Source organism: Bombina bombina, chromosome 1 (genome assembly GCF_027579735.1).
Source record: "Bombina bombina isolate aBomBom1 chromosome 1, aBomBom1.pri, whole genome shotgun sequence".
In the NCBI taxonomy this organism is placed as follows: domain Eukaryota; kingdom Metazoa; phylum Chordata; class Amphibia; order Anura; family Bombinatoridae; genus Bombina; species Bombina bombina.
Genome location: NC_069499.1, coordinates 66,707,080 through 66,733,303, shown reverse-complemented (window position 1 = coordinate 66,733,303; position 26,224 = coordinate 66,707,080). Strand labels below are relative to the sequence as shown.

The 26,224-nt window shown below is 40.5% G+C and overlaps 1 protein-coding gene across 1 annotated transcript in view; it reads left to right on the top strand.

Moving 5' to 3' along the window:
- TECPR2 (tectonin beta-propeller repeat containing 2) overlaps positions 1-25,624 on the top strand; it is a 608,030-nt gene extending 582,406 nt beyond the window's left edge. Inside the window, exons 19-20 of the mRNA XM_053707105.1 lie at positions 3,861-4,010; positions 24,425-25,624. Of these exons, the coding sequence (XP_053563080.1) occupies positions 3,861-4,010; positions 24,425-24,573 (299 nt within the window). The 3' untranslated portion in view covers positions 24,574-25,624. The remainder of the gene's footprint in view (positions 1-3,860; positions 4,011-24,424) is intronic.
- Positions 25,625-26,224: the final 600 nt, after the last annotated feature.

Genomic DNA, 26,224 nt, shown 5'->3' with positions numbered 1-26,224 from the left:
TTTTTCTGAGAGAGTTGTTAAAACTATCATTCAAGCTTGTAAGCCGGTTACTCGTCGCATCTATCATAAGGTGTGGAGAACCTATTTATTCTGGTGTGAAGAGTGTGGATTTCCCTGGCATAAGGTTAAGGTTGCCAGGATCCTATCGTTTCTCCAGGATGGACTACAGAAGGGTCTTTCTGCCAGTTCCCTGAGGGAACAGATTTCGACCTTGTCTGTTTTACTGCACAAGAGGCTCTCGGAGCTTCCAGATGTACAGTCTTTTGTTAAGTCTCTGATTAGGATCAGACCTGTGTTCAGATCTAAGGCTCCTCCTTGGAGTCTGAATCTTGTTCTTAAAGGGATACTGAACCCAAATGTTTTCTTTCCTGATTCAGATAGAGAATGCAATTTTAAGCAACTTTATAATTTACTCCTATTATCAATTTTTCTTCGTCCTCTTGCTATCTTTTTTTAAAAGAAAGTCCAGAAGCCTGGACAGCACTTGTTTATTGGTGAATGAATTTATCCACCAATCAGCAAGAACAACTCTGGTTGTTCACCAAAAATGGGCCGGCATCTAAACTTACATTCTTGTTTTTCAAATAAAGATACCAAGAGAATGAAGACTATTTGCTAATAGGAGTAAATTAGAAAGTTGCTTAAAATTGCATGCTCTATCTGAATCACAAAAGAAAAAATGTGGGTTCAGTGTCCCTTTAAGGCTTTGCAGCGGGCTCCGTTTGAGCCTATGCATGAAATTGACATTAAGTTATTGTCCTGGAAGGTTCTTTTTCTACTGGCTATTGCTTCTGCGCGCAGAGTTTTTGAGATTGCCACTTTGCAATGTGAGCCTCCTTATATGGTGTTTCATTCTTATTAGGCTGCCCTACGTACTAAGTTAGGGTTTCTTCTTAAGGTCGTGTCAGACCGCAACATCAATCAAAAGATTGTGGTTCCTTCCTTGTGTACTAATCCTTCTTCTTCGAAGGAACGTTTGCTTCATAATTTGGTTCGCGCCTTGAAGTTCTATCTTCAGGCTACTAAGGATTATAGACAAACGTCTTCCTTATTTGTTGCCTATTCTGGGAAGCGTAAGGGTCAGAAGGTCTCTTAGACTTCCTTATCTTTTTGTTTGAGGAGTGTTATCCGCTTAGCTTATGAGACAGCGGGACATAGGTTTCCTCAGAGAATTACGGCTCATTCTACTAGAGCATTGGCTTCCTCTTGGGCCTTTAAGAACAAGGCCTCTATGGATCAGATTTGTAAGGCGGCTACCTGGTCCGCTACCTGGTCCTCCTTACATACTTTTTCTAAATTTTACAAGTTTGATGTTTTTGCTTCAGCTGAAGCAGCCTTCGGGAGAGGTTTTGCAGGCTATGGTGCCCTCAGATTAGGGTCTGCCTCTTTTTGTCCTTCCCGTTATTCAGTGTCCTCTAGAGCTTGGGTATAAGTTTCCCTACAGTAGGGAATGATGCCGTGGACTCTCCTTATATTAGGAAGGAAAACATAAATTATTCTTACCAGATAATTTAATTTCCTTCTGTATAAGGAGAGTCCACGGCCCCCGCCTGTGTTCTCCGATGGGCGGCCCTCTAAATTATATTTTTCTTCTGGCACCATTTATACCCTGATATTTCTCCTACTGTTCCATGTTCCCTCTGCAGAATGACTGGGGAATGGGGGAAGTGGGAGAAGTATTTAAGCCTTTGGCTGGGTGTCTGCCTCCTCCTGGTGGCCAGGTTCAGTATTCCCAACCGTAAGGAATGATGCCGTGGCCTCTCCTTTTACAGAAGGAAATGAAATTATCTGGTAAGCGTAATTTGTTTTTCTTTTGTAACGAACAAGGTTTTAATTGCCATTCTTTCGGGATTATTAGAGTTATTACATTTTTACAAGAAGGTTTAGCTAAAAGGTTATCTGCTAGCTCTTTAAAGGGTCAGATTTTCGGTTTCATACCACAAGACAATTGCTAAACTTCCTGACATTCAAAGTTTTGTTCAAACTTTAGTTAGGTTAAAACCAGTCATTAAACCAATTTCTTTAAAGGGACAGTATACACTCGTTTTCATATAACTGCATGTAATAGACACTACTATAAAGAATAAGATGCACAGATACTGATTTAAAAATCCAGTATAAAACTGTTTAAAAACTTACTTAGAAGCTCTCAGTTTAACTCAGTTGAAAAGGTAGCTGGAAAGCCCACTGCAAGTGGGAAATAAGACACCCCCGCTCCCCCTTCTTTTGCATATAAAAATACCCTTTTACACAAACAGGAACAAGCTGGAGAAGGTAGCTGACGGTATTCTGACAAAACTTTGGGGCTTGGTTAGGAGTCTGAAAATCAGAGCATTGTTATTTAATAATAAGCAAAACTATACATTTAAAAAAAAAACTTTATGGGCTATATAAATAGATCATCTACAAAACATTTATGCAAAGAAAAAATGAGTGTATAATGTCCCTTTAAGCACTCAGCTGCAGTTTTGGAAGATCTTGTTTCTTTTAGCAATTTCTTCTACCAGAACAGTTTCTGAATTGTGTGCTCTTTCTTTCAAGCCTCCTTATCTGGTTTTCCATTTTGATAAGGAGGTGTTACAGACTAAACTCAACTTTTTACCAAACGTGGTGTCTTCTGATGGCATCAATAGAGAAATTCTAGTTCCTTCTCGTTCTAATCTGCAGAATTTACTACATAATTTGGATGTAGTGAGAGCTTTAAAGTTCTATTTACAGGCTACGAAGGATTTTAGACAATCCTCTAATTTGTTCATTTCTCCACACTACGCAAAGGCCAGAAGGCCACAGCCGTTACTTTAGCTTCTTGTCTAGAATTCTTGATTCACACGGCTTACTTAGAGGCAGGAAAGTCTCCACCAAAATGCATTACAGCCATCTCCTCAGCTCAGCAGAGTAAGTTCTGTGTAAAAAGTTATACTCAGCTGCTCCCAGCTGCAAGTAAAAAAAAATAAAGAAATGAACAGCAGCCAATCAGCATCAGCAGTGCTGAGGTCATGAACTCTTTTACTGTGATCTCATGAGATTTGACTTAACTCTCATGAGATTTCATTGTAAACTTCCTTTAAACTGAATAGGGAAATAACATGAGAGTGCACGAGGCTCAACCCCTAAGCTGTCCCAGGACAGACACACTAATATGCTGCTTAGAAATTATTTACAATGGGAGGTGGCTACTGAGGAACTTTTGAGGTAAAATATCTTTCTTTTTTACATAGAGATGTTCAGGTGATATTTTCTAGTCGGCTTTTTACAGCTATACTGCATCACTTTCAAGTGTTTAAACATTTGGGTATTATGGCCCTTTAAGCAGCTTTTGGTAGGAAAGTCATCTATGCAGCAGTGTTTGGAAATTTGCTTCCTGCCTTTCTAACAATGTTCTATCCCACCCAAATTACTTGTGGACTCTCAGTTTGGGTATAAGTTCCCAGGAGTAATGGCTTGTGGACTATCACCACCTTATGGAAGAAAGAAAGAACAAATTATGCTTACTTAATTATTTCTTTCATGGTAGTGAGAGTCCACGAGACCTGCACATTTTTTAGTTTTATGGAATTATATTTTTCTAGCTAAAGTTCTAGTTTGCACTTAATTTACCTTGCTTTGTCCCTTCCCACCTTTCTACTTCTTCTTTCTTGGTTATATGCAAGAGTAGCATACCAGAGCGGTGGGAGGGATTAAATGCCCTTGGAGTTTTGAGAATTGTTGCCTTCTCCTTGTGGCAATAATTTGAATCCCAGGAGTATTGGCTTGTGGACTCTAAAATCCATAAAAAAAAGGAATTGGTCAGGTAAGCATATTTTTTTTTTTTAATATATACAGAGTATGCTTTTTTAATCATTTTTTATGCCACCATGTAGGTTTGCAAGCATGTCAGTTAGCTGTTAGTGCAAGAACAGTCTGGGCACGTTGTCCGAATGGTGATATAGCGAGACGATATGGTATTACAGAAAAGAATGCAGCTGGTGACTATTGGAAGAAAATCCCAGGAAATGTGACTTGGTTAACAGGTGAGTGACCTGCATGTTTTAACCATTGTTAGCATCTTATAGAGCCTGTATAAGATGCAAGATTAACATTAGATATGTTGTAATGTTTTCAAAACCACTATTAAATCATTTTAAACATGAAAACAACCACTAAATTTGCTCACAGAGCTCTTAGAAAGCTTATTATTAAAGTGAAGTTAAATGGAATAGGTTTAACCAACATTTCTTTTATTGGACTTTTAATCAAGCTATACAGAAATAGATAAACTAACTAGTGAAATAAATGGATATAGATGAAACAGAGATAATCAAATGAGTGGGTGTTGAGAGCTTTGTAAAGATGTATAAGCTATTAATATATCTAATAAGAATGTTCGACTTTACAAATAGATTTACTTTGATAAAGTCAGAATGTGGATATAAAAAATACAGGTAGAATGTATTTCCAGACCAGCTGTTTGGTGGTCCCCTTTTTTATCTAGATATACTGTACATACCCTGCGTGTGACAGCTTAGGAGCTGAGCGGTATATTTGAAGATGTTTTAACTCCCTTTCATTGATATTCCCTTGCAAGCTTGCAAAGTTCCTACATCTTCAGCCTTCTTCACATGTGGGTTGTCTTCTTTGCATGGATGCAGTCATATAACTTTACTTTGGATTCTATTGTAGTACATGAGTGCCCATATATTGCTGAGAGGAAGCGCTCAGTGTAAATGAGAGCAGCACACAAATGAAGCCTTGATTGGAAGAAGTATATGGGATTTTGTGGAGGCTCTATTTGGCCACTCATGTTTGATTTAAGGTGCAATTTCTGCAATCATTCAGAGGTACTCTGTTCTTGTTCCTGTGAACATTACAGGAAAACTCACTTTTTGGAACTATTCACTGTTTCATATTGGGACGCTACCCTGGCTTTGTTACAATTGCATTTTTAATGTCCAAGGATATATACACCTTTTGCAACATGCTTTTGGGAAACTTCAGATGTGTTTTTGCAAAATTTAGCCGGGCTTGGATGTTTTTTTTTTTTGTAAGAAAAGGCTTCCGTCTTGCCACTCTACCCCATAGCCCAGACATATGAAGAATACGGGTGATTGTTGTCACATGTACCACACAGCCAGTATTTGCCAGATATTCCTGCAGCTCCATTATTGTTGCTGTAGGCCTCTTAGTAGCCACCCAGACCAGTTTTCTTCTCGTGTTTTCATCAATTTTGGAGGGACATCCAGTTCTTGGTAATGTCACTGTTGCACCATATTTTCTTCACTTGATGACTGTCTTCACTGTGTTCCATGGTATATCTAATGCCTTGGAAATTCTTTGTACCCTTCTGACTGATACCTTTTAACAATGAGATCCCTCTGATGCTTTAGACGCTCTCTGCGGACCATGGCTTTTGCTGTAGGATGCGACTAACAAAATGTCAGGAAAGACCTTCTAGAACAGCTGAACTTTATTTGGGGTTAATCAGAGGCACTTTTGATGATGAAAGGTGTGTACTGACTCCTATTTAACATGATTTTGAATGTGATTGCTTAATTCTGAGCACTTATGCAACCATATTATTTTAGTTTTTTATTTTTATTTCCCTTTACCTAAAAGATTTCAGTTTGTTTTTCAATTGAGTTGTACAGTTTATAGGTCACATTAAAGGTGGAAAAAGTTCTGAAATGATTTACTCTTCTTGCGACTTAAGAGGAAGTCAGTTTAGGCAGCAAGAGAGGAGGCTCCGGTCTATATCTGTGATTGCTAGGAACGCATGTTTGTTACTATTTGCATGCGTTCCTAGGACCAGACTGCTTCAGTCGGTTCTGGGCATCTTGCCAGGTCTTCCGTTGCGCTGGGGGAACTTCCTGGTCGTCCTGGAGTAAGGTAGGTGCCTCAGCTGGGCTGCTGAGTTGTGGAGGTGACTGGGGGGTTAGTTCCATTTGTTTTTGATTGAATTGCAGTGCACAGAAAAAAAAGTTGCGCTTTTGAAATTTAAAGGCACAGTATCGTTTTTTTGAACATTACATTTTTTATTATATTATATTTATTATAGTTTTTGTATGGATCAAGGGACTTTGCAAAATGTTCCTTGCTCTTTGTGTGGCAATACTTTTGTGGAACCACCAATTGAGAGGACTATAAGTTTTAAAAATAAGATTTTTTTCTGAGCCAACTTCTTCTAAGGGGGATGTTGTTCAGGATTCTAATGATGAACATTGTATGCCGCAACTTTCTCCTCAAGCGCTCCAAGTGTTACCACCCTCGCAAGCAGTGCCCTGCGTCTCCTCTGTAACTACCACTGGAGTTACTTTAAAAGACATCGCATCTCTCATGTCTTCTACCATTTCTGATGCGCTATCTGCTTTTCCCATGTTGCAGGGTAAACGTAAGAGAAAGACAAGTCATTCAGTAAGCGAGGTTTCTGATGCAATTGTTACGGTTTCTGAGTCTTCCTCTCAGATGCCTGAGGAGGAAGAAGCTGTGGTAGCATCTGACGGAGAGATTTCAGATTCTGAGGGGGCACTTCCTCTCACTGAGACCAAGGTGGGATCTTTTAGATTTAAACTGGAAAACCTCAGTCTATTGCTTAAGGAGGTTTTAGCTACTTTAGATGATAGCGACTCCACGGTTGTGGTTGTCCCTAAGAAATCCAGTTAGTTGAACAGATATTTTGAGGTTCCCTCCTCGTCTGATGTTTTTCCGGTTCCTGACCGAGCTTCTGTCATATTGCTATATGCATCTGTGCCTTTAAATCAAACTCCTCCTATATTGCCTACTTAAACCAAGAATATTCTTTCAGTCATTGCTTGATTATTTGCAGGATGCCTAGGGGATTTCCCTTGTCTCTTATAATTAGCCTTTAGTTTCACACTTTTGTTGTGACTAATACTATACTCTGATTGTTCTTGTAAGATCAACTCACCTGTAATACTGAGCAGTTTTCTTTACTCCTGAACCTGTGTCTGGATTGCAGCCTGCTGTCTGGCATCACACCAATTTTCTCCAGCTGACTCCTCAGGATTTCACTTCCACAAATTAAGCAGTGAATGGCCATCCACCCTGCTTTCTCTCAGCTCTTCACCTATCACTCATCTGTCTGGGACCAGTACGACTTATAAAACTATTTTGATATGGTTGTCTGGAAGCTCAATCTCTGTTACTGTTTGTAAACTTCTGCTCATTACATTACATTCTGTGCAGCTCTCAGGAATTTTCCTCTTAACAATTACCCTATTTATAATTTATTTAAATATACAAACAGCTGTTAAACGTTTTCTTTGTTTTTCTTACCTAATATATATCTCTTGGAGGATATTCTGTGCCATACCTTTTCCTCCCATAAGAGATTATATTAGTTGTGGTCTCATTAGCCTGCTTTAAATTTGTAGCAGCCTTGCTACAAATTTAGAGCTAAAGCACTGCTAAGTTAATCACAGCTTTGAATTTCAGTTTTAATGCTGTTAACACACTCAGCAACACTCATCAAATATTATATAGGCAAATTAACTAGTTCAATACTAGTTGGATATTGCAGCTTCTGAGATTATTGCTAAGGAGTGGGAGAAACCGGGTATTCCTTTTTCTCCATCTCCTATTTTCAAGAAGATGTTTCCCATAACCGACTCTATCAAGCAAACTTGGCAAACCGTACCTAAGGTGGAAGAGGCTATTTCCACTTTAGCCAAGAGAACTACTATCCCCATAGAGGATAGTTGTGCTTTGAAAGATCCTATGGACAAGAAATTAGTGGGCCTGCTCAAAAAGATTTACGTACACCAGGGTCTACAATGGCAACCTGCCGTGTGCATTGCTACCGTCACCAGTGCGGCTGCATATTGGTATGATACCCTGTCTGATGCTATCAGAACGGAGACATCATTGGATGAGATTCAAGATAGGATACAGGCTCTCAAGTTAGCTAATTCCTTTATCACAGACGCTTCCCTTCAAATTATCAAACTGGGAGCTAAGATATCAGGTTTTTCTATTTTGGCCCACAGAGCCTTATGGCTGAAGCCTTGGTCTGCGGATGTCTCTTCTAAGTCCAAACTTTTGGCTATTCCATATAAGGGAAAGACCTTATTTGGCCCTGGTCTATCGGAAAATATTTATGACATCTTCGGAGGTAATGGTAATTTTCTCCCTCAGGTTAAGAGATATAAGACGAAGGGCCGCCAGAGTAATTTTCGTTCCTTTCGTAATTTCAGGGGAAGTTCCTCATCTTCCATTGTCGAACAGGATCAACCCAAGCCTGCGTGGAGATCCAGCCAGCCTTGGCATAAGGGAAAACAGCCTGCCGTTGAATCCAAGTCAGCATGAAGGTCATGCCCCACAATCAGGGACCAGATCTGGTAGAGGGCAGACTTTCCTTTGTTCAAGCCTGGATTCGGGATTCCTGGGCATTAGAAATTGTGTCCATGGGATACAAGTTGGATTTCAAAAGTTTTCCTCCCAGGGGAAGGTTCCTACTTTCAAGATTGTCTGCAGAACAGACAAAAAGAGAGGCGTTCTTACATTGTGTAAGAGACCTCTCCGATCTGGGAGTAATTGCTCCCGTTCCCTTACGGGAACAGCGTCAGGGATTTTACTCCAACCTATTCGTGGTTCCAAAAAAGGAGGGAACTTTCAGGCCAATTTTAGACCTCAAGAGTCTAAACAAGTTCCTCAGGATACCGTCCTTCAAGATGGAAACTATACGTTCCATTCTTCCTTTGATCCAGGACGGTCAATTTATGACAACAGTGGACTTAAAGGACGCGCACTTGCATGTTCCCATTCACAAGAACCATCACAAGTTCCTACGGTTCGCATTTCTGGACTAACATTTTCAGTTTGTGGCTCTTCCTTTTGGTCTTGCCACTGCTCCCAGAGTGTTCACAAAAGTTCTGGGATCTCTGTTAGCGGTTCTTCGTTCTCGAGGCATTGCTGTGGCACCCTATCTGGATGACATTCTAGTCCAGGCACAGTCCTTCCATCTAGCAGAATCCCAAACGAGCATGGTATTGTCTTTCCTTCAATCTCACGGGTGGTAGGTAAATTTACAAAAGAGCTCTCTTATCCCAAGTACAAGGGTAACTTTCCTGGGAACCGTAATAGATTCTGTCAATGAAGATCTTTCTGACAGAAGTCAGGAAATCAAAGATTATAGATACTTGCCGAGTCCTTCAGTCCACTCCTCGGCCATCAGTGGCTCAGTGAATGGAGGTAGTCGGGCTGATGGTGGCGGCAATGGACATCATTCCGTTTGCTTAGTTCCATCTCAGACCTCCTGCAGTTAAGCATGCTCAGGCAATGGAACAGAGATTATACCAATTTGTCTCCTCAAATACTACTGGAGCAGGAGACGAGGGATTCTCTTCAATGGTGGTTGACTCTGGATCATCTCTCCCAGGGAACCTGCTTTCGCAGTCCATCTTGGGTGATTGTGACAACAGGCGCCAGTCTTCTGGGGTGGGGAGCAGTCTGGGGCTCTCTAAAGGCTCAGGGAGTTTGGTCTCGGACAGAGTCTGTTCTTCCCATAAACATTCTGGAGCTGAGAGCGATCTTCAATGCTCTTCTGACTTGGCCTCAGTTAGCTTCAGTCCAGTTCTTCAGGTTCCAGTCGGACAACATAACGTTGGTAGCTTACATCAATCATCAGGGAGGAACAAGGAGTTCCTTAGCGATGAGAGAGGTATCCAGTGGGCGGAGACTCACTCTTGTTGTCTGTCGGAACTCCATCCGGAGGTTTTTTCCAGCATGATCCACAAGTGGGGGCAGCCGGAATTAGATCTCATGGCATTGCGTCAGAATGCCAAGCTCCCGAGATACGGATCGAGGTCCAGGGATCCCTAGGCGGAGATAATAGATGCCTTGGCGGTTCCTTGGACCTTCAGTCTAGCCTACCTGTTTCCTCCATTTGCGCTTCTTCCTCAGGTGATTGCTCGAATCAAACAGGAGAAGGCATAGGTGATCCTCATTGCACCGGCCTGGCCAAGCAGGATTTGGTATGCAGATCTGGTGGACATGTCATCTCAACCACCTTGGAGTCTTCCGCTGAGAAAGGACCTTCTTATTCAAGGACCCTTCCTTCATCCAAATCTAGTTTCTCTGAAGCGGACTGCTTGGAGATTGAACGTTTAATTCTGTAAGCAGGGTTTTTCTGATTCGGTCATTGAGACCATGATCCAAGCTCATAAACCTGTGACTAGAAGGATTTATTATAAGATATGGCATAAATATCTATACTGGTGTGAATTCAAAGGTTACTCATGGAGTAGAATTAGGATTCCTAGGATTTTGTCTGTTCTCCAAGAAGGATTGGAAAAAGGGTTAACGGCAAATTCTTTGAAGGCCTGTGTTAAAGCCGGTTACTCCTCCATGGAGTCTGAATTTAGTTCTTAATGTTCTCCAACGGCCTCCATTTGAGCCTATGCATTCTTTAGATGTTAAGTTGTTATCTTGGACGGTTTTATTTCTTGTTGCCATTTCCTCTGCCCAAAGTTTCTCGGAACTTTCGGCTTTGCAGTGTGAATCTCCTTACCTTATCTTCCATTCGGATAAGGTTGTTTTGCGTACTAGGTTAGGATTTCTTCCTAAGGTTGTTTCTGACAGGAACATTAATCAGGAGATTGTTGTTCCTTCCTTGTGTCCTAATCCTTCTTCTCAGAAGGAACGACTTTTGCACAATTTGGACATGGTTGCTTTAAAGTATTACCTACAGGCGACTAAAGATTTTCGTCAGTCTTCCTCTTTGCTTGTGTTTTTTTCAGGAAACCGTAAGGGTCAGAAAGCTACGGCTACTTCCCTTTCTTTTTGGCTGAAGAGTATCATCCGATTTGCATAAGAGACTGCTGGACAGCAACCTCCAGAGAGAGTTACGGCTCATTCCACGAGGGCTGTTGCTTCCTCTTGGGCATTCAAAAATGAAGCTTCTGTGGAACAGATTTGCAAGGCTGCAACTTGGTCCTCTCTTCACACTTTTTCAAAGTTTTACAAGTTTGATACTTTTGCCTCAGCTGAGGCCGCCTTTGGGAGAAAGGTTCTTCAAGCAGTGGTGCCTTCCCTGTCTTGATAAATTTCTTTCTTTCCGGATATGGTGAGTCCACGGCCCCACCCTTTATTTTAAGACAGTTTATTTAACTAAAACCTCAGGCACCTCTACACCTTGTGTTTCTTCTTTTTTCTCCATTTACCTTAGGGCAAATGACTAGGGTTTGTGGGAAGGGAAGTGATACTTGACAGTTTGACTGTGGTGCTCTTTGCCTCCTCCCGCTGGCCAGGAGTTATATTCCCAACAGTAATTGATGATGCCGTGGACTCACCATATCCGGAAAGAAAGAAATTTATCAGGTAAGCATAAATTTTGTTTTCTTTCCTAAAATATGGTGAGTCCACGGCATCATCAATTACTGTTGGGAAGCAATTCCCAAGCTAGAGGACACAAATGATTTAGATATTTTATCTGTTACAAGAGTTTTCTACCCTTTATTGTGTTCATCTTTTTTCTTTAGGATAAGGTTATGTTTTCTTTCTATTTAAGTTAAGATGTTGTTACTACTTTATTATTCAGAGTGGTCTTTTCATGTTTTGGATCCTGTTAGAGCTTTGTGGTATGTTGACACTACTTAAGTTTTAAGGCAAACTTTGTTCCTTTTGATGGTTCAAAAAAAAAAAAAAGTTCAGAAAATTCCTGCTGTTTCTTTTTGCTTATTGTTTGAAGCTTTTGATTCATATAGTTTTCTTGGAGGCAGGTCAGCCTCCACCTAGATTGCTTTCTTTCCTTTTTTTTTTTTAGACTAGTTGCCAAATAGAATGTTTTACCAGTGGCCCAAATTTTTCTAGTCAGCTATTTGGTTTTCTTTGCATATTTTTTTTCTACCAGTTTAATGTTCTTGCTTCTTCTGAGGCTGCCTTTGATAGGATGTCCTTCGGGCAGTTGTCTCAGGTTGATTTATTTTTGCCCGATGGTTATTATTTATGGCCTTTTCTTCAGGTTCTATTAGGGTTGGGGAGTTAGTTTCTCAGTGAAAAAAAATGCTTCTTAGATTCCACCTTTTCTGTCATTACTCGTGGACTCTACAGTCTATTAGTTCCCAGGAGTAATCAATCATAGACTCTTACTACCTGTATGAAAGAAAACATAATTTATGCTTACCTGATAAATTCATTTCTTTCATGGTGGTGAGATCACAAGTGACCCCACCCTGTTTGTTTGTTTGTTTGTTTGTTTGTTTGTTTTCTGGGTTGTTTTTTTTCCTTGCTTCTATTTTGTTGGCTCTTATTACTTTTCCTGCCTCTTTGTGCATAACTATGTACAAAGTGGGAGCATAAGGTTTTGTCACAGAACTAAGCAGCTTCAATAAATCTAACCACCTTCTTGCTGGCCAAGGGATGGTATAACTTGATCAAGGAAAGTTCCTGGGCACGTGTTGCTAAGGGAGATATAGATGGAAGCAATAATAGCCACTACCCGTCATAAAAGTTAGCAACATCCACAGAGCTTTACAAGTTTGTGGCCATCTTGGAATTCCTTAGAGGTTTTTTTAATTGTTATGACAATCATCTAGATGGATACAGGACCACTTATTTAAAATATGAGGATTGCTGCTTTCAAATAAGGGGTCTAAGGTTTGTCTATGTATTGTGGGGGGGGGGGGCAGCATAGGGAATTCCATACCTCCCTAATGTTGTTCCATGTACCCTTTCAAATGGGTCCCTCTAGAACAAACAGTGTGGGGAAATAGGAGTCCCATGTCCCTGTAAGTGTTCTGAGGGCTGAGATGGGCTTTTTCAAAACCCTTCCTCCCAACAATTGCAGATTTACCTGAATTTCCCTGCATGAGCAGGGGAGTTGCTGTTTCTTGTGATCATCACCACAGTGTTATCCCATCATGGGGTATCTTTCCTCATCCAGTCAGTCATGAAGGAGACTGCAGTTGGAGGGGGGAGGATTACAATGTGCACGATAGTTGAAATTTGCTTATTTCTCTTAGTAATCATAATGTTAATTTATGATTGCAATTTTAAGGGTTTTGCATTTTAAAAATTACTAAAACTGTGGCGTGTCCGGGCTACGGCCCATGATGGCAGCTATTCTGGGAGCTCTGGGATAGGGATATACATTCCGCCGTGTATCTCAAGCTATGGAAGCCATCCAGCAAGATACTTTAGCGGAGGTGATAGCTGACAGTCTGCTGGACATGAGACAATAAATATTTGTATGATACTGAGCTCCCCAGACCGACAGTTGCAGGTTTTGGCGGCCCAGTGTGGGAAAGCCTTCAACAACCGGGGTCTGAGTGAATATCGGCACCATTCACTCTCTTCAACTTGTATATTTTTGGATATCAGAGTAAGCCAGCACTCTAGGCATAGAACTTTCCTTTATAACACAAAAAATGTTGAATTGGATGCGCCTAGTGAATTAGTCAAAAGTTCCTAGTGGTATACAAATGAAATACAACAGTGTATGGTAGTGTGACCTATTTAGGGTATATGTAAATATAAATTCAGTGCACAGACAAAAAAGGAGCTATCACTGGTATTCCTATAAACTCCAATATCAATGCTCAAGTCTTAATATGTGACCTTGAAAATATGTAACATGTGTATATATATATATCACCTATATATGGTGTATATATAAAACAGAGTATAAAAGATATTATCCACTAGTGTTCCATATAACCTCAAACACAAATGATAATGTCATGGACAGTGATGATAATGTGTATACATAATCAGTTCAAATATGCAATGAAGCACTTATGCGTTCAATGATGTGTCTTGGCTTCAGGTTGTACTGCTATCTCACAAGCAGAGAGAAATAAAGATGTCACAATTCAAATGTGATGTGATCTGTGGCAAGCTGCTTCTTCTGGAAGTAGTTGGAATACGCTCCTGCAGTTTCAAAGATAAGACGAAGAAAGAAGACGCCACAATAGTGCAGGGTCAAAGATGTCAGGTTATATCCCCACTCCAAATGCCCGTACTTACAGGAATCAAAGCACTAGAGTAGTGCTACAAACGCCTTCTGGGCTCTCACAGTCGCCCAGCAAACTGCTCCAAGTATATCAGCACAGCTCCTCTGGGTCAGCTCTTTTCTGTGACGACCATTATGTAGGACTGTAAAACTAAAGAAACCGCAAACTCCTCTGTACTTGGAGCAGTTTGCTGGGCGACTGTGAGAGCGCAGAAGGCGTTTGTAGCACTACTCTAGTGCTTTGATTCCTGTAAGTACGGGCATTTGGAGTGGGGATATAACCTGACATCGTTGACTCTGCACTATTGTGGCGCCTTCTTTCTTTGTCTTATTTATAGAACTTTCCTTGATTATGGAAGAAGAAGCATTATATACCAGGATACAAGCTTTATTTGCTGAATATGATCAGCAGATACACAACAGATTTGACCGCCTTATGGCAATAGCAGGAGCCCAGCATATTGAAGAGGTACATATTGGGTCTGATAAGGCAGAAGACACGATAAGCGAGACCCCAATGGGGAATGGGGATTTTCTCACTAAACACGCTGCATCTGAAACTAAACAGCGGGAAGTCGAAAACGCTGGAAAGAATTTGGCAGACGTGTGCGGACTGATGGCCCTGCAGTACCGGGAAACACGGATTCCTGAGAAGGAGACGAGCGGAGACAGAGGGTCCTTCGTTAGAGTATGGGACACAGTGGAAACCGCTGGCATCTATTTTGGTAATGACCGCTGAACTGGTGTTGCTGGTGGGGAGAGCGGCCGGCTCCCGGATGTGTGGCCTGGCATGAACTACAGGCGGCTAACTATATGGACTCAGCCACGGACTTAGATCTGCAGAGGACCGCCAAGCAATCAGAAGGTACTCAGGACTCCTGTACCCATATAAGAGTCGGTGTTGGGTGACATTTTAAGTATAAAGGTGGTCCCTAGACCCCCGGGTCTGATTTAGTATTTCATTTCTTTTTGACTGTGCACCTTTTGGAGTTTGGGACCGGGACACTTAAATGACAATTACAATATTCGAAACAGAGGTCCAGGGGGCCATCATTTATATCGATGGACTCCTTTATTCAGGACTAGTTTGGTTTCTGTTTTCTTTTGAAAAGTCTGGGTTCAATTTGCATGCCTCTCTAAAGTGTCTTTTTTATATTTATATATGTGGGAGTATAGGCTCTTGTCGAGCCGAACATAGCTGCAAAATATGTATATAATCGGTTAGCATTTCATATTAAATGTTTGGGCTATATCGGTCACTCAGATTGCAATTGGCAGGGTATTATATTCCCTATCTTATACCTAACTTGAACAAGGTTTTCTAAGTACTTGTGACTTCTGAAATGTATATTACGCTACATGTATGTTGATTTGAGGCAAAGATATTTAACCTTATATATGATCCCATCACAGCACATTCTGAATACTTTGCAATAGATACCTGTAATTTAGTACCTTTTAGATGTTAGCCCTACGACTTTTAGAGAAAGTTTTCTTATATGTTACCATGTATGCTCTGGCAATATTTTCTGTCTGTTTATATTAACATGTTTCTGTATTTGCTAAGCTCTGCTAATATGTCCTACAGGTATGTGAACTATACTTTCCTTGTGTGCACATTGTTGTGCAAAACTAATATATAAAAACAGTAGCAATGTGGCAACTGTGGGTCCCACAAATAGCTTTATCACATAGAGGGTGCTATTTGCCTAGAGAGACATACTTTGTCCTACAAAGACCTTAATTGTGTAGACTTTAGTAACTTGAGGCCCTATGAAGGTATATAGCAACTCTGATGGTGTGTTGAGATATGTACCATAGCACTCATGTAGGGTATCCCATAGCACTTACCCCTTCCTTATATTGATTGCCTGTGGTCCATAAGTGGCCGCTACTACTTAAAGGGGGTACATTTTACCACAGTTAGGGGGATTCCCTGATTTTCCTGGATATTCTTATGGGTTGACATGTATGCTCTGGTCTGTCTACCTGAACACGTTCTCTGTTTGCTAAGCTCAGCTTTTACTTTTTTTTTTTTTCACTGCAAGATTTGCATAGGCTATAACATAAGGGCTTACAGTATGTCCTACAGGTTTGGGAACTAGACTTTTACTGAGTGCATATTACTGCAGAAAAATAATATATAAAAACATGGAAGCTGTGGGGCCCACAAATAGCCTTTATTACGGAGAGGGTGCTACTTGCCAAAAGAGAGATATTTTACACTTCTATAAAGTTCTTAAATATGTAGATATTAGCAATCTGAGGCCCTATAAAGGCCTATAGTAATCTAGACGGTGTGGTGTGTAGGTATTAGCCATTTACATGATCTTTGTGCAATTTGAGGCCTCACACAGGCCTATAGTAGCATATGAGGTATTTGGAGAAACTTAATTTAATACCCTCTCACTGTAGTCCTTACCATGTATCCCTTTCAGGGGGTAAGTGTTTTTTAAATGATAGAGGGATATTTTCTATAGTATCTGAAGTTAAATAGTGTGGACCCACAAGGACCTACATTTTCCTGTTCAGAATCCTTCTACGAAAACCAGGTCTCAGAATTCACATTTATTAAGTTATTTTTTATTTGTCCAAGTTAACATATCTATATATAAAATGAGGTACCGCACATGACCTTGTGTGTACTCCCCTGATGAGGAGATATTATTGTTCAAGGTCTCTAAGACATGCCTATGTATCAGATGTATGAGGTTGGCCGTATGTTTATAGGCGTGTTGCAATGATTATTATCTGACTTTGTTTTTGTATGCTTTTAATACCTCAATAAAAATTATTTAAAAAAGAAATAAAAAAAATTTACTAAAACTGCATGTTATGAATCATGAACATTTAATTTCTCTTGTTAAGTGTGTTCAGTCCACTGGTCATCCATTACTTATGGGATATATTCTCCTTCCCAACAGGAAGTTGCAAGAGGATCACCCAAGCAGAGCTGCTATATAGCTCCTCCCCTCACATGTCATATCCAGTCATTCTCTTGCAACCCTCAACAAAGAAGGAGGTCGCGAGAGGAGCTGGAGTTTTTACTTATCTATTCTTCAATCAAAAGTTTGTTATTTTAAATGGCACCGGAACGGAATGTGCTGTTTTTCTATCTCAGGCAGTATTTGGAAGAAGAAACTGCCTGCGTTTTTTTTCTATGATCTTAGCAGGCGTAACTAAGATCCACTGGCTGTTCTCGACATTCTGAGGAGTGGGGTAACTTCAGAAACTGGGAATAGCATGCGGGGTCCTCCGCAAATGAGGTATGTGCAGTACTTTATTTTCTGGGAATGGAATTGACTAAGAAAATACTGCTGTTACCGTATGATGTAAGTACAGCCTTAAATGCAGTAGTGGCAACTGGTATCAGGCTGATACATGTATGCGCAGTCGAGTTATTTTCTAGGGACTAGAATTTGACTGAGAAAATACTGTTAAAACTGAAATAATACTTAAGCCTTATCTGCAGTGGTAGCGACTGGTAGCAGGCTTAGTGATAACTTTGCATGACATTGGAAAATGTTGTTTTTTAATAAAACGTTTACTGGCATGTTATTCGTTTTTGTGAGGTACTTTGGTGATAAATCTCTTTGGGCATGATTTTTTTCCACATGGCTAACATATTTTTCTGCATGGAAACCGTTATATCAGGGCTCCCACTGTTGTGATAGGAGTGGGAGGGACCTTGTTTTAGCGCCTTGTTGCGCAGTTAAAATTCTAGCACAGTCTTCCTGCTTCTTCCTCCTTGATCCAGGACGTCTCTAGAGAGCTCAGGGGTCTGCAAAATTCATTTGTGAGGGAGGTAATCAGTCACAGCAGATCTGTGACAGTGTGCTTGACTGTGATTAAAAGCGTTAAATCTTAATTGATATCCGTTTTATCCGTTTTGGGTATTGAGGGGTTAATCATCCTTTTGCTAATGGGTGCAATCCTCTGCTAATAATACACTTCTTGTTAAGAATTGTTTAATTATATCTGTATTTTTGAAGCGCTGCAGCGTTTTTTATATTGCTTGTAAACTTATTGAAAGTGATTTCCAAGCTTGCTAGTTTCATTGCTAAGTCTGTTTAAACATGTCTGATTCAGAGGAAACTGTTTGTTCATCATGTTCAAAAGCCAATGTGGAGCCCAATAGAACGATGTGTACCAATTGTATTGATATTGCTTTGAATAAAAGTCAATCTGTACCGATAAAGAAACTATCACCAGACAACGAGGGGGAAGTTATGCCGCCTAACTCTCCTCACGTGTCAGTACCTGCGTCTCCCGCTCGGGAGATGCGTAGGATTGAGACGCCAAGTACATCTAGGCCCTTACAAATCACTTTACATGATATGGCTAATAGCTCTGGGTTAAGGACAGAGCGCGCTGATTACACGAGAGCCATGTCTGATACTGCGTCACAATTTGCAGAACATGAGGACGGTGAGCTTCATTCTGTCGGTGACGGTTCTGATCCGGGGAGACCGGATTCAGAAATTTCAAATTTTAAATTTAAGCTTGAGAACCTCCGTGTGTTACTAGGGGAGGTATTAGCGGCTCTGAATGATTGCGACACGGTGGCAATTCCAGAGAAATTGTGTAGGTTGGATAGATACTATGCGGTACTGGTGTGTACTGACGTCTTTCCTATACCAAAAAGACTTACAGAAATTATTAGTAAGGAGTGGGATAGACCTGGTGTGCCTTTTTCCCCTCCCCCGATATTTAGAAAAATGTTCCCTATAGACGCCACCACACGAGACTTATAGCAGACGATCCCTAAGGTGGAGGGAGCAGTTTCTACGTTAGCCGAGCGTACCACTATCCCGGCGGAGGATAGCTGTGCTTTCTCAGATCCAATGGATAAAAAATTAGAGGGTTATCTTAAGAAAATGTTTGTTCAACAGGGTTTTATATTGCAGCCTCTTGCATGCATTGCGCCTGTCACGGCTGCAGCGGCATTCTGGTTTGAGTCTCTGGAAGAGGCGATTCGCACAGAGCCATTGGATGAGGCTTTGAGCAAAGTTAGAACCCTTAAGCAAGCTAATGCGTTTGTTTCAGATGCCGTAGTACATCTAACCAAACTTATGGCTAAAAATTCCGGATTCGCCATACAGGCGCGCAGAGTGCTCTGGCTTAAATCCTGGTCAGCGGATGTAACTTCCAAGTCTAAGCTACTTAACATTCCTTTCAAAGGGCAGACCTTATTCGGGCCCGGCTTGAAGGAAATTATTGCTGACATTACGGGAGGTAAGGGCCACGCCCTTCCTCAGGACAGGGCCAAACCAAAGGCCAAACAGTCTAATTTTCGTGCCTTTCGTAACTTCAAGGCAGGAGCAGCATCGACTTCCTCCGCTCCAAAACAGGAAGGAACTACTGCTCGTTACAGACAGGGTTGGAAAGGCAACCAGTCATGGAACAAGGGCAAGCAGGCCAGAAAGCCTACTCCCGCCCCTAAGACAGCATGAAGACAGGGCCCCCTATCCAGAGACGGATTTAGTGGGGGGCAGACTTTCTCTCTTCGCCCAGGCTTGGGCAAGAGATATTCAGGATCCCTGGACGTTAAAGATTATATCTCAGGGATACCTTCTGGATTTCAAAACCTCTCCTCCACAAGGGAGGTTCCATCTTTCGAGGTTATCAACAAACCTAGTAAAGAGAGAGGCATTTCTACAATGTGTACAAGACCTCTTAATCATGGGGGTGATCCACTCAGTTCCGCGATCGGAACAGGGACAAGGATTTTACTCAAATCTATTTGTGGTTCCCAAAAAAGAGGGAACCTTCAGACCAATCTTGGACTTAAAGATCTTAAACAAATTCCTAAGGGTACCATCGTTCAAGATGGAAACCATTCGAACCATCCTACCCATGATCCAAGAGGGTCAATATATGACCACAGTGGACTTAAAGGATGCTTACCTTCATATACCGATTCACAAAGATCATTATCGGTACCTAAGGTTTGCCTTTCTAGACAGGCATTACCAGTTTGTGGCTCTTCCCTTCGGGTTAGCCACGGCCCCGAGAATTTTTACGAAGGTTCTGGACTCACTTCTGGTGGTACTAAGACCACGAGGCATAGCGGTGGCTCCGTACCTAGACGACATTCTGATACAAGCGTCAAGTTTTCAGAATGCAAAGTCTCATACAGAGATAGTTCTAGCATTTCTGAGGTCGCATGGGTGGAAAGTGAACGTGGAAAAGAGTTCTCTGTTACCACTCACAAGGGTTCCTTTTCTAGGGACTCTTATAGATTCTGTAGAAATGAAGATTTACCTGACGGAGTCCAGGTTATCAAAGATTCTCAATGCTTGCCGTGTCCTTCATTCCGTTCCAAGCCCATCAGTAGCTCAGTGCATGGAGGTAATCGGCTTAATGGTCGCGGCAATGGACATAGTGCCATTTGCGCGCCTGCATCTCAGACCGCTGCAACTATGCATGCTCAGTCAATGGAACGGGGATTACTCAGATCTGTCCCCTTTGCTAAATCTGGACCAGGAGACCAGAGATTCTCTTCTCTGGTGGTTGTCACCGGTTCATCTGTCCAAAGGAATGACCTTTCGCAGACCAGATTGGACGATTGTAACAACGGATGCCAGCCTTCTAGGCTGGGGAGCAGTCTGGAATTCCCTGAAGGCTCAGGGATCGTGGACTCAGGAGGAGAAACTCCTTCCAATAAACATTCTAGAATTAAGAGCAATATTCAATGCTCTTCTAGCTTGGCCTCAGTTAGCAAAACTGAGGTTCATCAGATTTCAGTCGGACAATATCACGACTGTGGCTTACATCAATCATCAAGGGGGAACCAGGAGTTCCCTAGCGATGTTGGAAGTCTCGAAGATAATTCGCTGGGCAGAGTCTCACTCTTGCCACCTGTCAGCGATTTACATCCCGGGCGTAGAGAACTGGGAGGCGGATTTCCTAAGTCGCCAGACTTTTCATCCGGGAGAGTGGGAACTTCACCCGGAGGTATTTGCTCAACTGATTCGTCGTTGGGGCAAACCGGATCTAGATCTCATGGCATCTCGCCAGAACGCGAAGCTTCCTTGTTACGGATCCAGGTCCAGGGACCCGGGAGCGGTGCTGGTAGATGCATTAGCAGCCCCTTGGGTTTTCAACATAGCTTATGTGTTTCCACCATTTCCGTTGCTACCTCTGATTGCCAGGATCAAACAGGAGAGGGCATCGGTAATTCTGATAGCGCCTGCGTGGCCACGCAGGACCTGGTATGCAGACCTAGTGGACATGTCGTCCTGTCCACCATGGTCTCTTCCTCTGAGGCAGGACCTTCTAATTCAGGGTCCTTTCAACCATCCAAACCTAATTTCTCTGAGGCTGACTGCCTGGAAATTGAACGCTTGATTCTATCAAAGCGTGGGTTTTCGGATTCGGTTATTGATACTTTAATACAGGCTCGGAAACCTGTGACCAGAAAAATTTACCATAAGATATGGCGTAAATATTTATATTGGTGCGAATCCAAGAGTTACTCATGGAGTAAGGTTAGGATTCCTAGGATATTGGCTTTTCTACAAGAGGGTTTAGAAAAGGGTTTATCCGCTAGTTCGCTAAAGGGACATATTTCAGCTCTGTCTATTCTTTTACACAAACGTCTGGCAGAGAATCCAGACGTCCAGGCCTTTTGTCAGGCTTTGGCTAGAATTAAGCCTGTGTTTAAAGCTGTTGCTCCTCCGTGGAGCTTAAACTTGGTTCTTAAAGTTCTTCAGGGTGTTCCGTTTGAACCCCTTCATTCCATTGATATTAAGCTTTTATCTTGGAAAGTTTTGTTTTTGATGGCTATTTCCTCGGCTCGAAGAGTCTCTGAGTTATCTGCCTTACATTGTGATTCTCCTTATCTGATCTTTCATTCAGACAAGGTAGTACTGCGTACTAAACCTGGGTTTTTGCCTAAGGTTGTTTCTAACAGGAATATCAATCAAGAGATTGTTGTTCCATCATTATGTCCTAATCCTTCTTCAAAGAAGGAACGTCTTTTGCATAATCTAGACGTGGTCCATGCTCTGAAGTTCTACTTACAGGCAACTAAAGATTTTAGACAAACTTCTTCTCTGTTTGTCGTTTACTCTGGACAGAGGAGAGGTCAAAAGGCTTCGGCTACCTCTCTCTCTTTTTGGCTTCGTAGCATAATACGTTTAGCCTATGAGACTGCTGGACAGAGCTGTGGCTTCCACCTGGGCCTTTAAGAATGAGGCCTCTGTTGAACAGATTTGCAAGGCTGCAACTTGGTCTTCACTTCATACTTTTTCCAAATTTTACAAATTTGACACTTTCGCTTCTTCGGAGGCTGGTTTTGGGAGAAAGGTTCTACAGGCAGTGGTTCCTTCTGTTTAATGTTCCTGCCTTGTCCCTCCCATCATCCGTGTACTTAGCTTTGGTATGGGTATCCCATAAGTAATGGATGACCCGTGGACTGAACACACTTAACAAGAGAAAACATAATTTATGCTTACCTGATAAATTTATTTCTCTTGTAGTGTGTTCAGTCCACGGCCCCCCCTGTCTTTTTAAGGCAGGTTCTAAATTTTAAAATTATAACTCCAGTCACCACTGCACCTTATAGTTTCTCCTTTCTCGTCTTGTTTCGGTCGAATGACTGGATATGACATGTGAGGGGAGGAGCTATATAGCAGCTCTGCTTGGGTGATCCTCTTGCAACTTCCTGTTGGGAAGGAGAATATATCCCATAAGTAATGGATGACCCGTGGACTGAACACACTACAAGATAAATAAATTTATCAGGTAAGCATAAATTATGTTTTTTACTTTTATGCCCCTTTAATTTTTTTAATTTTTTTTTTTTTATGTGGCCAACTCTCAAATGTTAGCAGGACCTTTTTCTGAACAATAAATACAGTACTGCTTCTCTCCTCTGAGAGTTTGGAGATTCCCGTAATTCGATTAAGGATCCATATCCACGGTCTGTTTTTCATCCATTAAGCTTTGCTTGCTGCATTAGTTCACTTTGTATTTTTATTTTGTTTTTTTGTTTTTTGCCTCTGCTTCTCTAGTGAATAGGAGAGTAACATAAAAACTATCATAACCACTCCTGGGCTATTAACTATTAAGAGTCTTTCCTGGTTTTGCAAGGACAAGCTGTGTATTAGAGCAAAGCATTTAGATGTGATCTTGTTCTACGCTTCTACCTCTCACCATTTGTAATACACAGAATGATCAGCCATGTTACTAATCAGTGCAGATCACAGCAGATGCCTGGAAGAGGCTTGATATTCTTTTCTGTAACTGGCTCAGCTTTCTTTCCTTGGAGGAACAATAGTATATATTTTCTCTGTGTGTAAATATATTGGTTCTGAAACCTGTATAAGCATAGCTTGCTTTCTTAAAAACTGCATCAAATTTTTATACTAAGCAACCTTTAAACGTGCTTTACCCTTGAAATTGATTTTTATTTTATTTACGCATGATATTGCTTTGTTAAAAAGTGCCAGTTTCTAGTCTTTAAAAACTTGTATCATAATTATTTTCAAAATATAAATTCTTAACATTCAGTTTTCTGCAAATTACAACTGGGAAAATGTCATTAAAAAATTACTCACTGCAGCCGAGGTTCCCCAATAACAACAAGTAAAGGGGAGGACCCATAACTTTGTGGTCTTACAGTAATTGGCTGGAGATAGAAGAAGTAATATAACATTAAGTTCTTGGTGAGCTCATGAGGTCATTTTTCCATTCTGTAGTTTCAGCAGAACACTCTCTGAACCAAGTTTAAAGGGACACTGAACCCAAAATTTTTCTTTCGTGATTCAGATAGAGCATGCAATTTTAAGCAACTTTCTATTTTACTCCTATTATCAATGTTTCTTCATTCTCTTGCTATCTTTATTTGAAAAAAAGGCATTTAAGCTTTTTTCTTGGTTCAGCACTCTGGACAGCAGTTTTTGATTGGTGGATGAATTTATCTAGGTTGTTCACCAAAAATGGGCCGGCATCTAAACTTACATTCTTGCATTTCAAATAAAGATATCAAGAGAATAAAGAAAATTTGATAATAGGAGTAAATTAGAAAGTTGCTTAAAATGTCATGCTCTATCTGAATCACAAAAGAAAATTTTTGGGTTCAGTGTCCCTTTAATATTGGCTTTTTAGGTAGATTAGCAGTATGAGATGCCAGATAAAAAGAATTGTTGTGCATGTTGTGGCCATAAGCCTAAAAATAGCTCGACTAGAGACATTGTACCTTAAAGTTTAAATACCTATATTGATTGTAGAGAAAAGCAAACAGTAAAATTCATATAGGTAGAATTTCATGCATTCTAGTAATTAAATTACTTATGGTTTAGACATAGAGGCTGACTAAAAAACATAATAGGAGGCTAGTCGGAGCTTATATGTTTTTCTTAGTGACCAGTTAAACATGGTACATACTAGTTTACTGGGCATTTTCAAAGATGTCTTGTTTCTCCTGTTGAATTTCTTACCAGTCTCACCTTGTAAACCATCGTTTTCTGTTTTCAGTGACTGCTATGGATGAACTCTGGGCTGTGGGCTCCACAGGGCAACTTCTGCAGCGTCTCACAAAAACCTACAGCCATTACTCAAACATTCCCAAAAATGACAGTTTATTAGTCCATTCAGATTTTGAAGACGAATGGGAGGTAATCTGAGGATGCAAGAAGATGACTATCAAGTCTGTGATAGTTGATAAGCTGCTAAAAGAAGCCTGTTTTGTCCTTAACACATTTCAAATGAATATATAAGCACTTTGCCGGATACTGCAAATATTACTGTTTTAGTGCCTGTGCTGCAGAGGAACATGTTGAAGGATAGTGCCACCAAAATTTTACCTGGGTTTATTTTAAAGAGTATCTTAAAGGCATAGGAAAGTCAACATTTAAATTATTAAAGTGTAATTTTAAGAAAATTTTAAATTCACTTCTATTTTCAAATGTGCTTCATTGTCTAGGTATCCCTTGTTGAAATAGAATACACACCTATCCTACACTAGCGGGAGCTAGCTGCTGATTGGTGCCTGCACACATTTGTCTCTTGTGATTGGCTGACTAGATGTGTTCATCTAGCTGCCAGTAGTGCAATGCTGTTTCTTAAGCAAAGGATAACAAGAGAATGAAGCAAATTTGATAATTGAAGTAAATTGGAAAGTGGTTTAAAATTGTATGTTCTATCCAAATCATGAAAGAAAATGTTAGGGTTTCCTGTCCCTTTAAGTTTTAGCATGGGTACCTTTATCTGACGATTGCTATACTGTTGTTTTTTTTTTTTTCTAACTAAAACCAATTTATCTGTTAAATACAGTTTATTTTTCTTATTTTTTATTTTATCTGTAGTCCAGCTCTTGTATATTTAACCGTAATAAGATGCTTTTCTGACCAGTTATCATTGAAACTTTTTATATAAACCCTTGCAAAGATTTGATGGATTTCCTTTTAACAGTATGTTTACAGTTTTGTAAGGTTGCTATAAATGTCCTTACACACATGCATGAACTCTGTATACGTGTTTATTCACACCTCCATAACGGAGATTTAAAAAGTAGATTTTAAAGATTCACAAGCTCACTTTAACCAGTTACCTGATTTTAGTAAGACTGATGCAGTTGAAAAAAACGTATATTATTTGGAAATTCTGTTTCAAGTTTATTTGTGTTTTTATCAATTGTCAAATTGTCCTGATTTTAAAATTAAACCTTAAAACAAACTTTCTTATAGTTTATAATTTTAAACCATTCAAGTTTTCTCTCTGCAAAAAAAAACGGAAGCAAACTATTGTAGATGCTGCCTAAATTAACTACTTAAAGGGATACTAAACCCAAATTGTTTCTTTAATGATTCAGATAGAGCATGCAATTTTAAGCAACTTTCTAATTTACTCCTATTATCAATTTTTCTTCATTCTCTTGCTATCAATATTTAAAAAACAGGAATGTAAAGCTGAGGAGCCGCCTCATTTTTGGTTCAGAACCTAGGATACGCTTGCTTATTGGTAGCTAAATGTAGCCACCAATCTTAAAGTGCTACCCAGGGTGCTGAACCTAAAATAGCCGGCTCCTAAGGTTAACGTTCCTGCTTTTTAAATAAAGATAGCAAGAGAACGAAGAAAAATTGATAATAGGAGTAAATTAGAAAGTTGCTTAAAATTGCATGCTCTATCTGAATCATTAAAGAAAAATTTGGGGTTTAGTTTCCCTTTAAGAGTTTAACCCAAAGCATGGTAAATGTAGAGGCCTAAATGGGTTTGAAGACAAAGCTACGCTAAACCATTGTCACTTCATTTGCTGATCTATGCTACATGACTAAA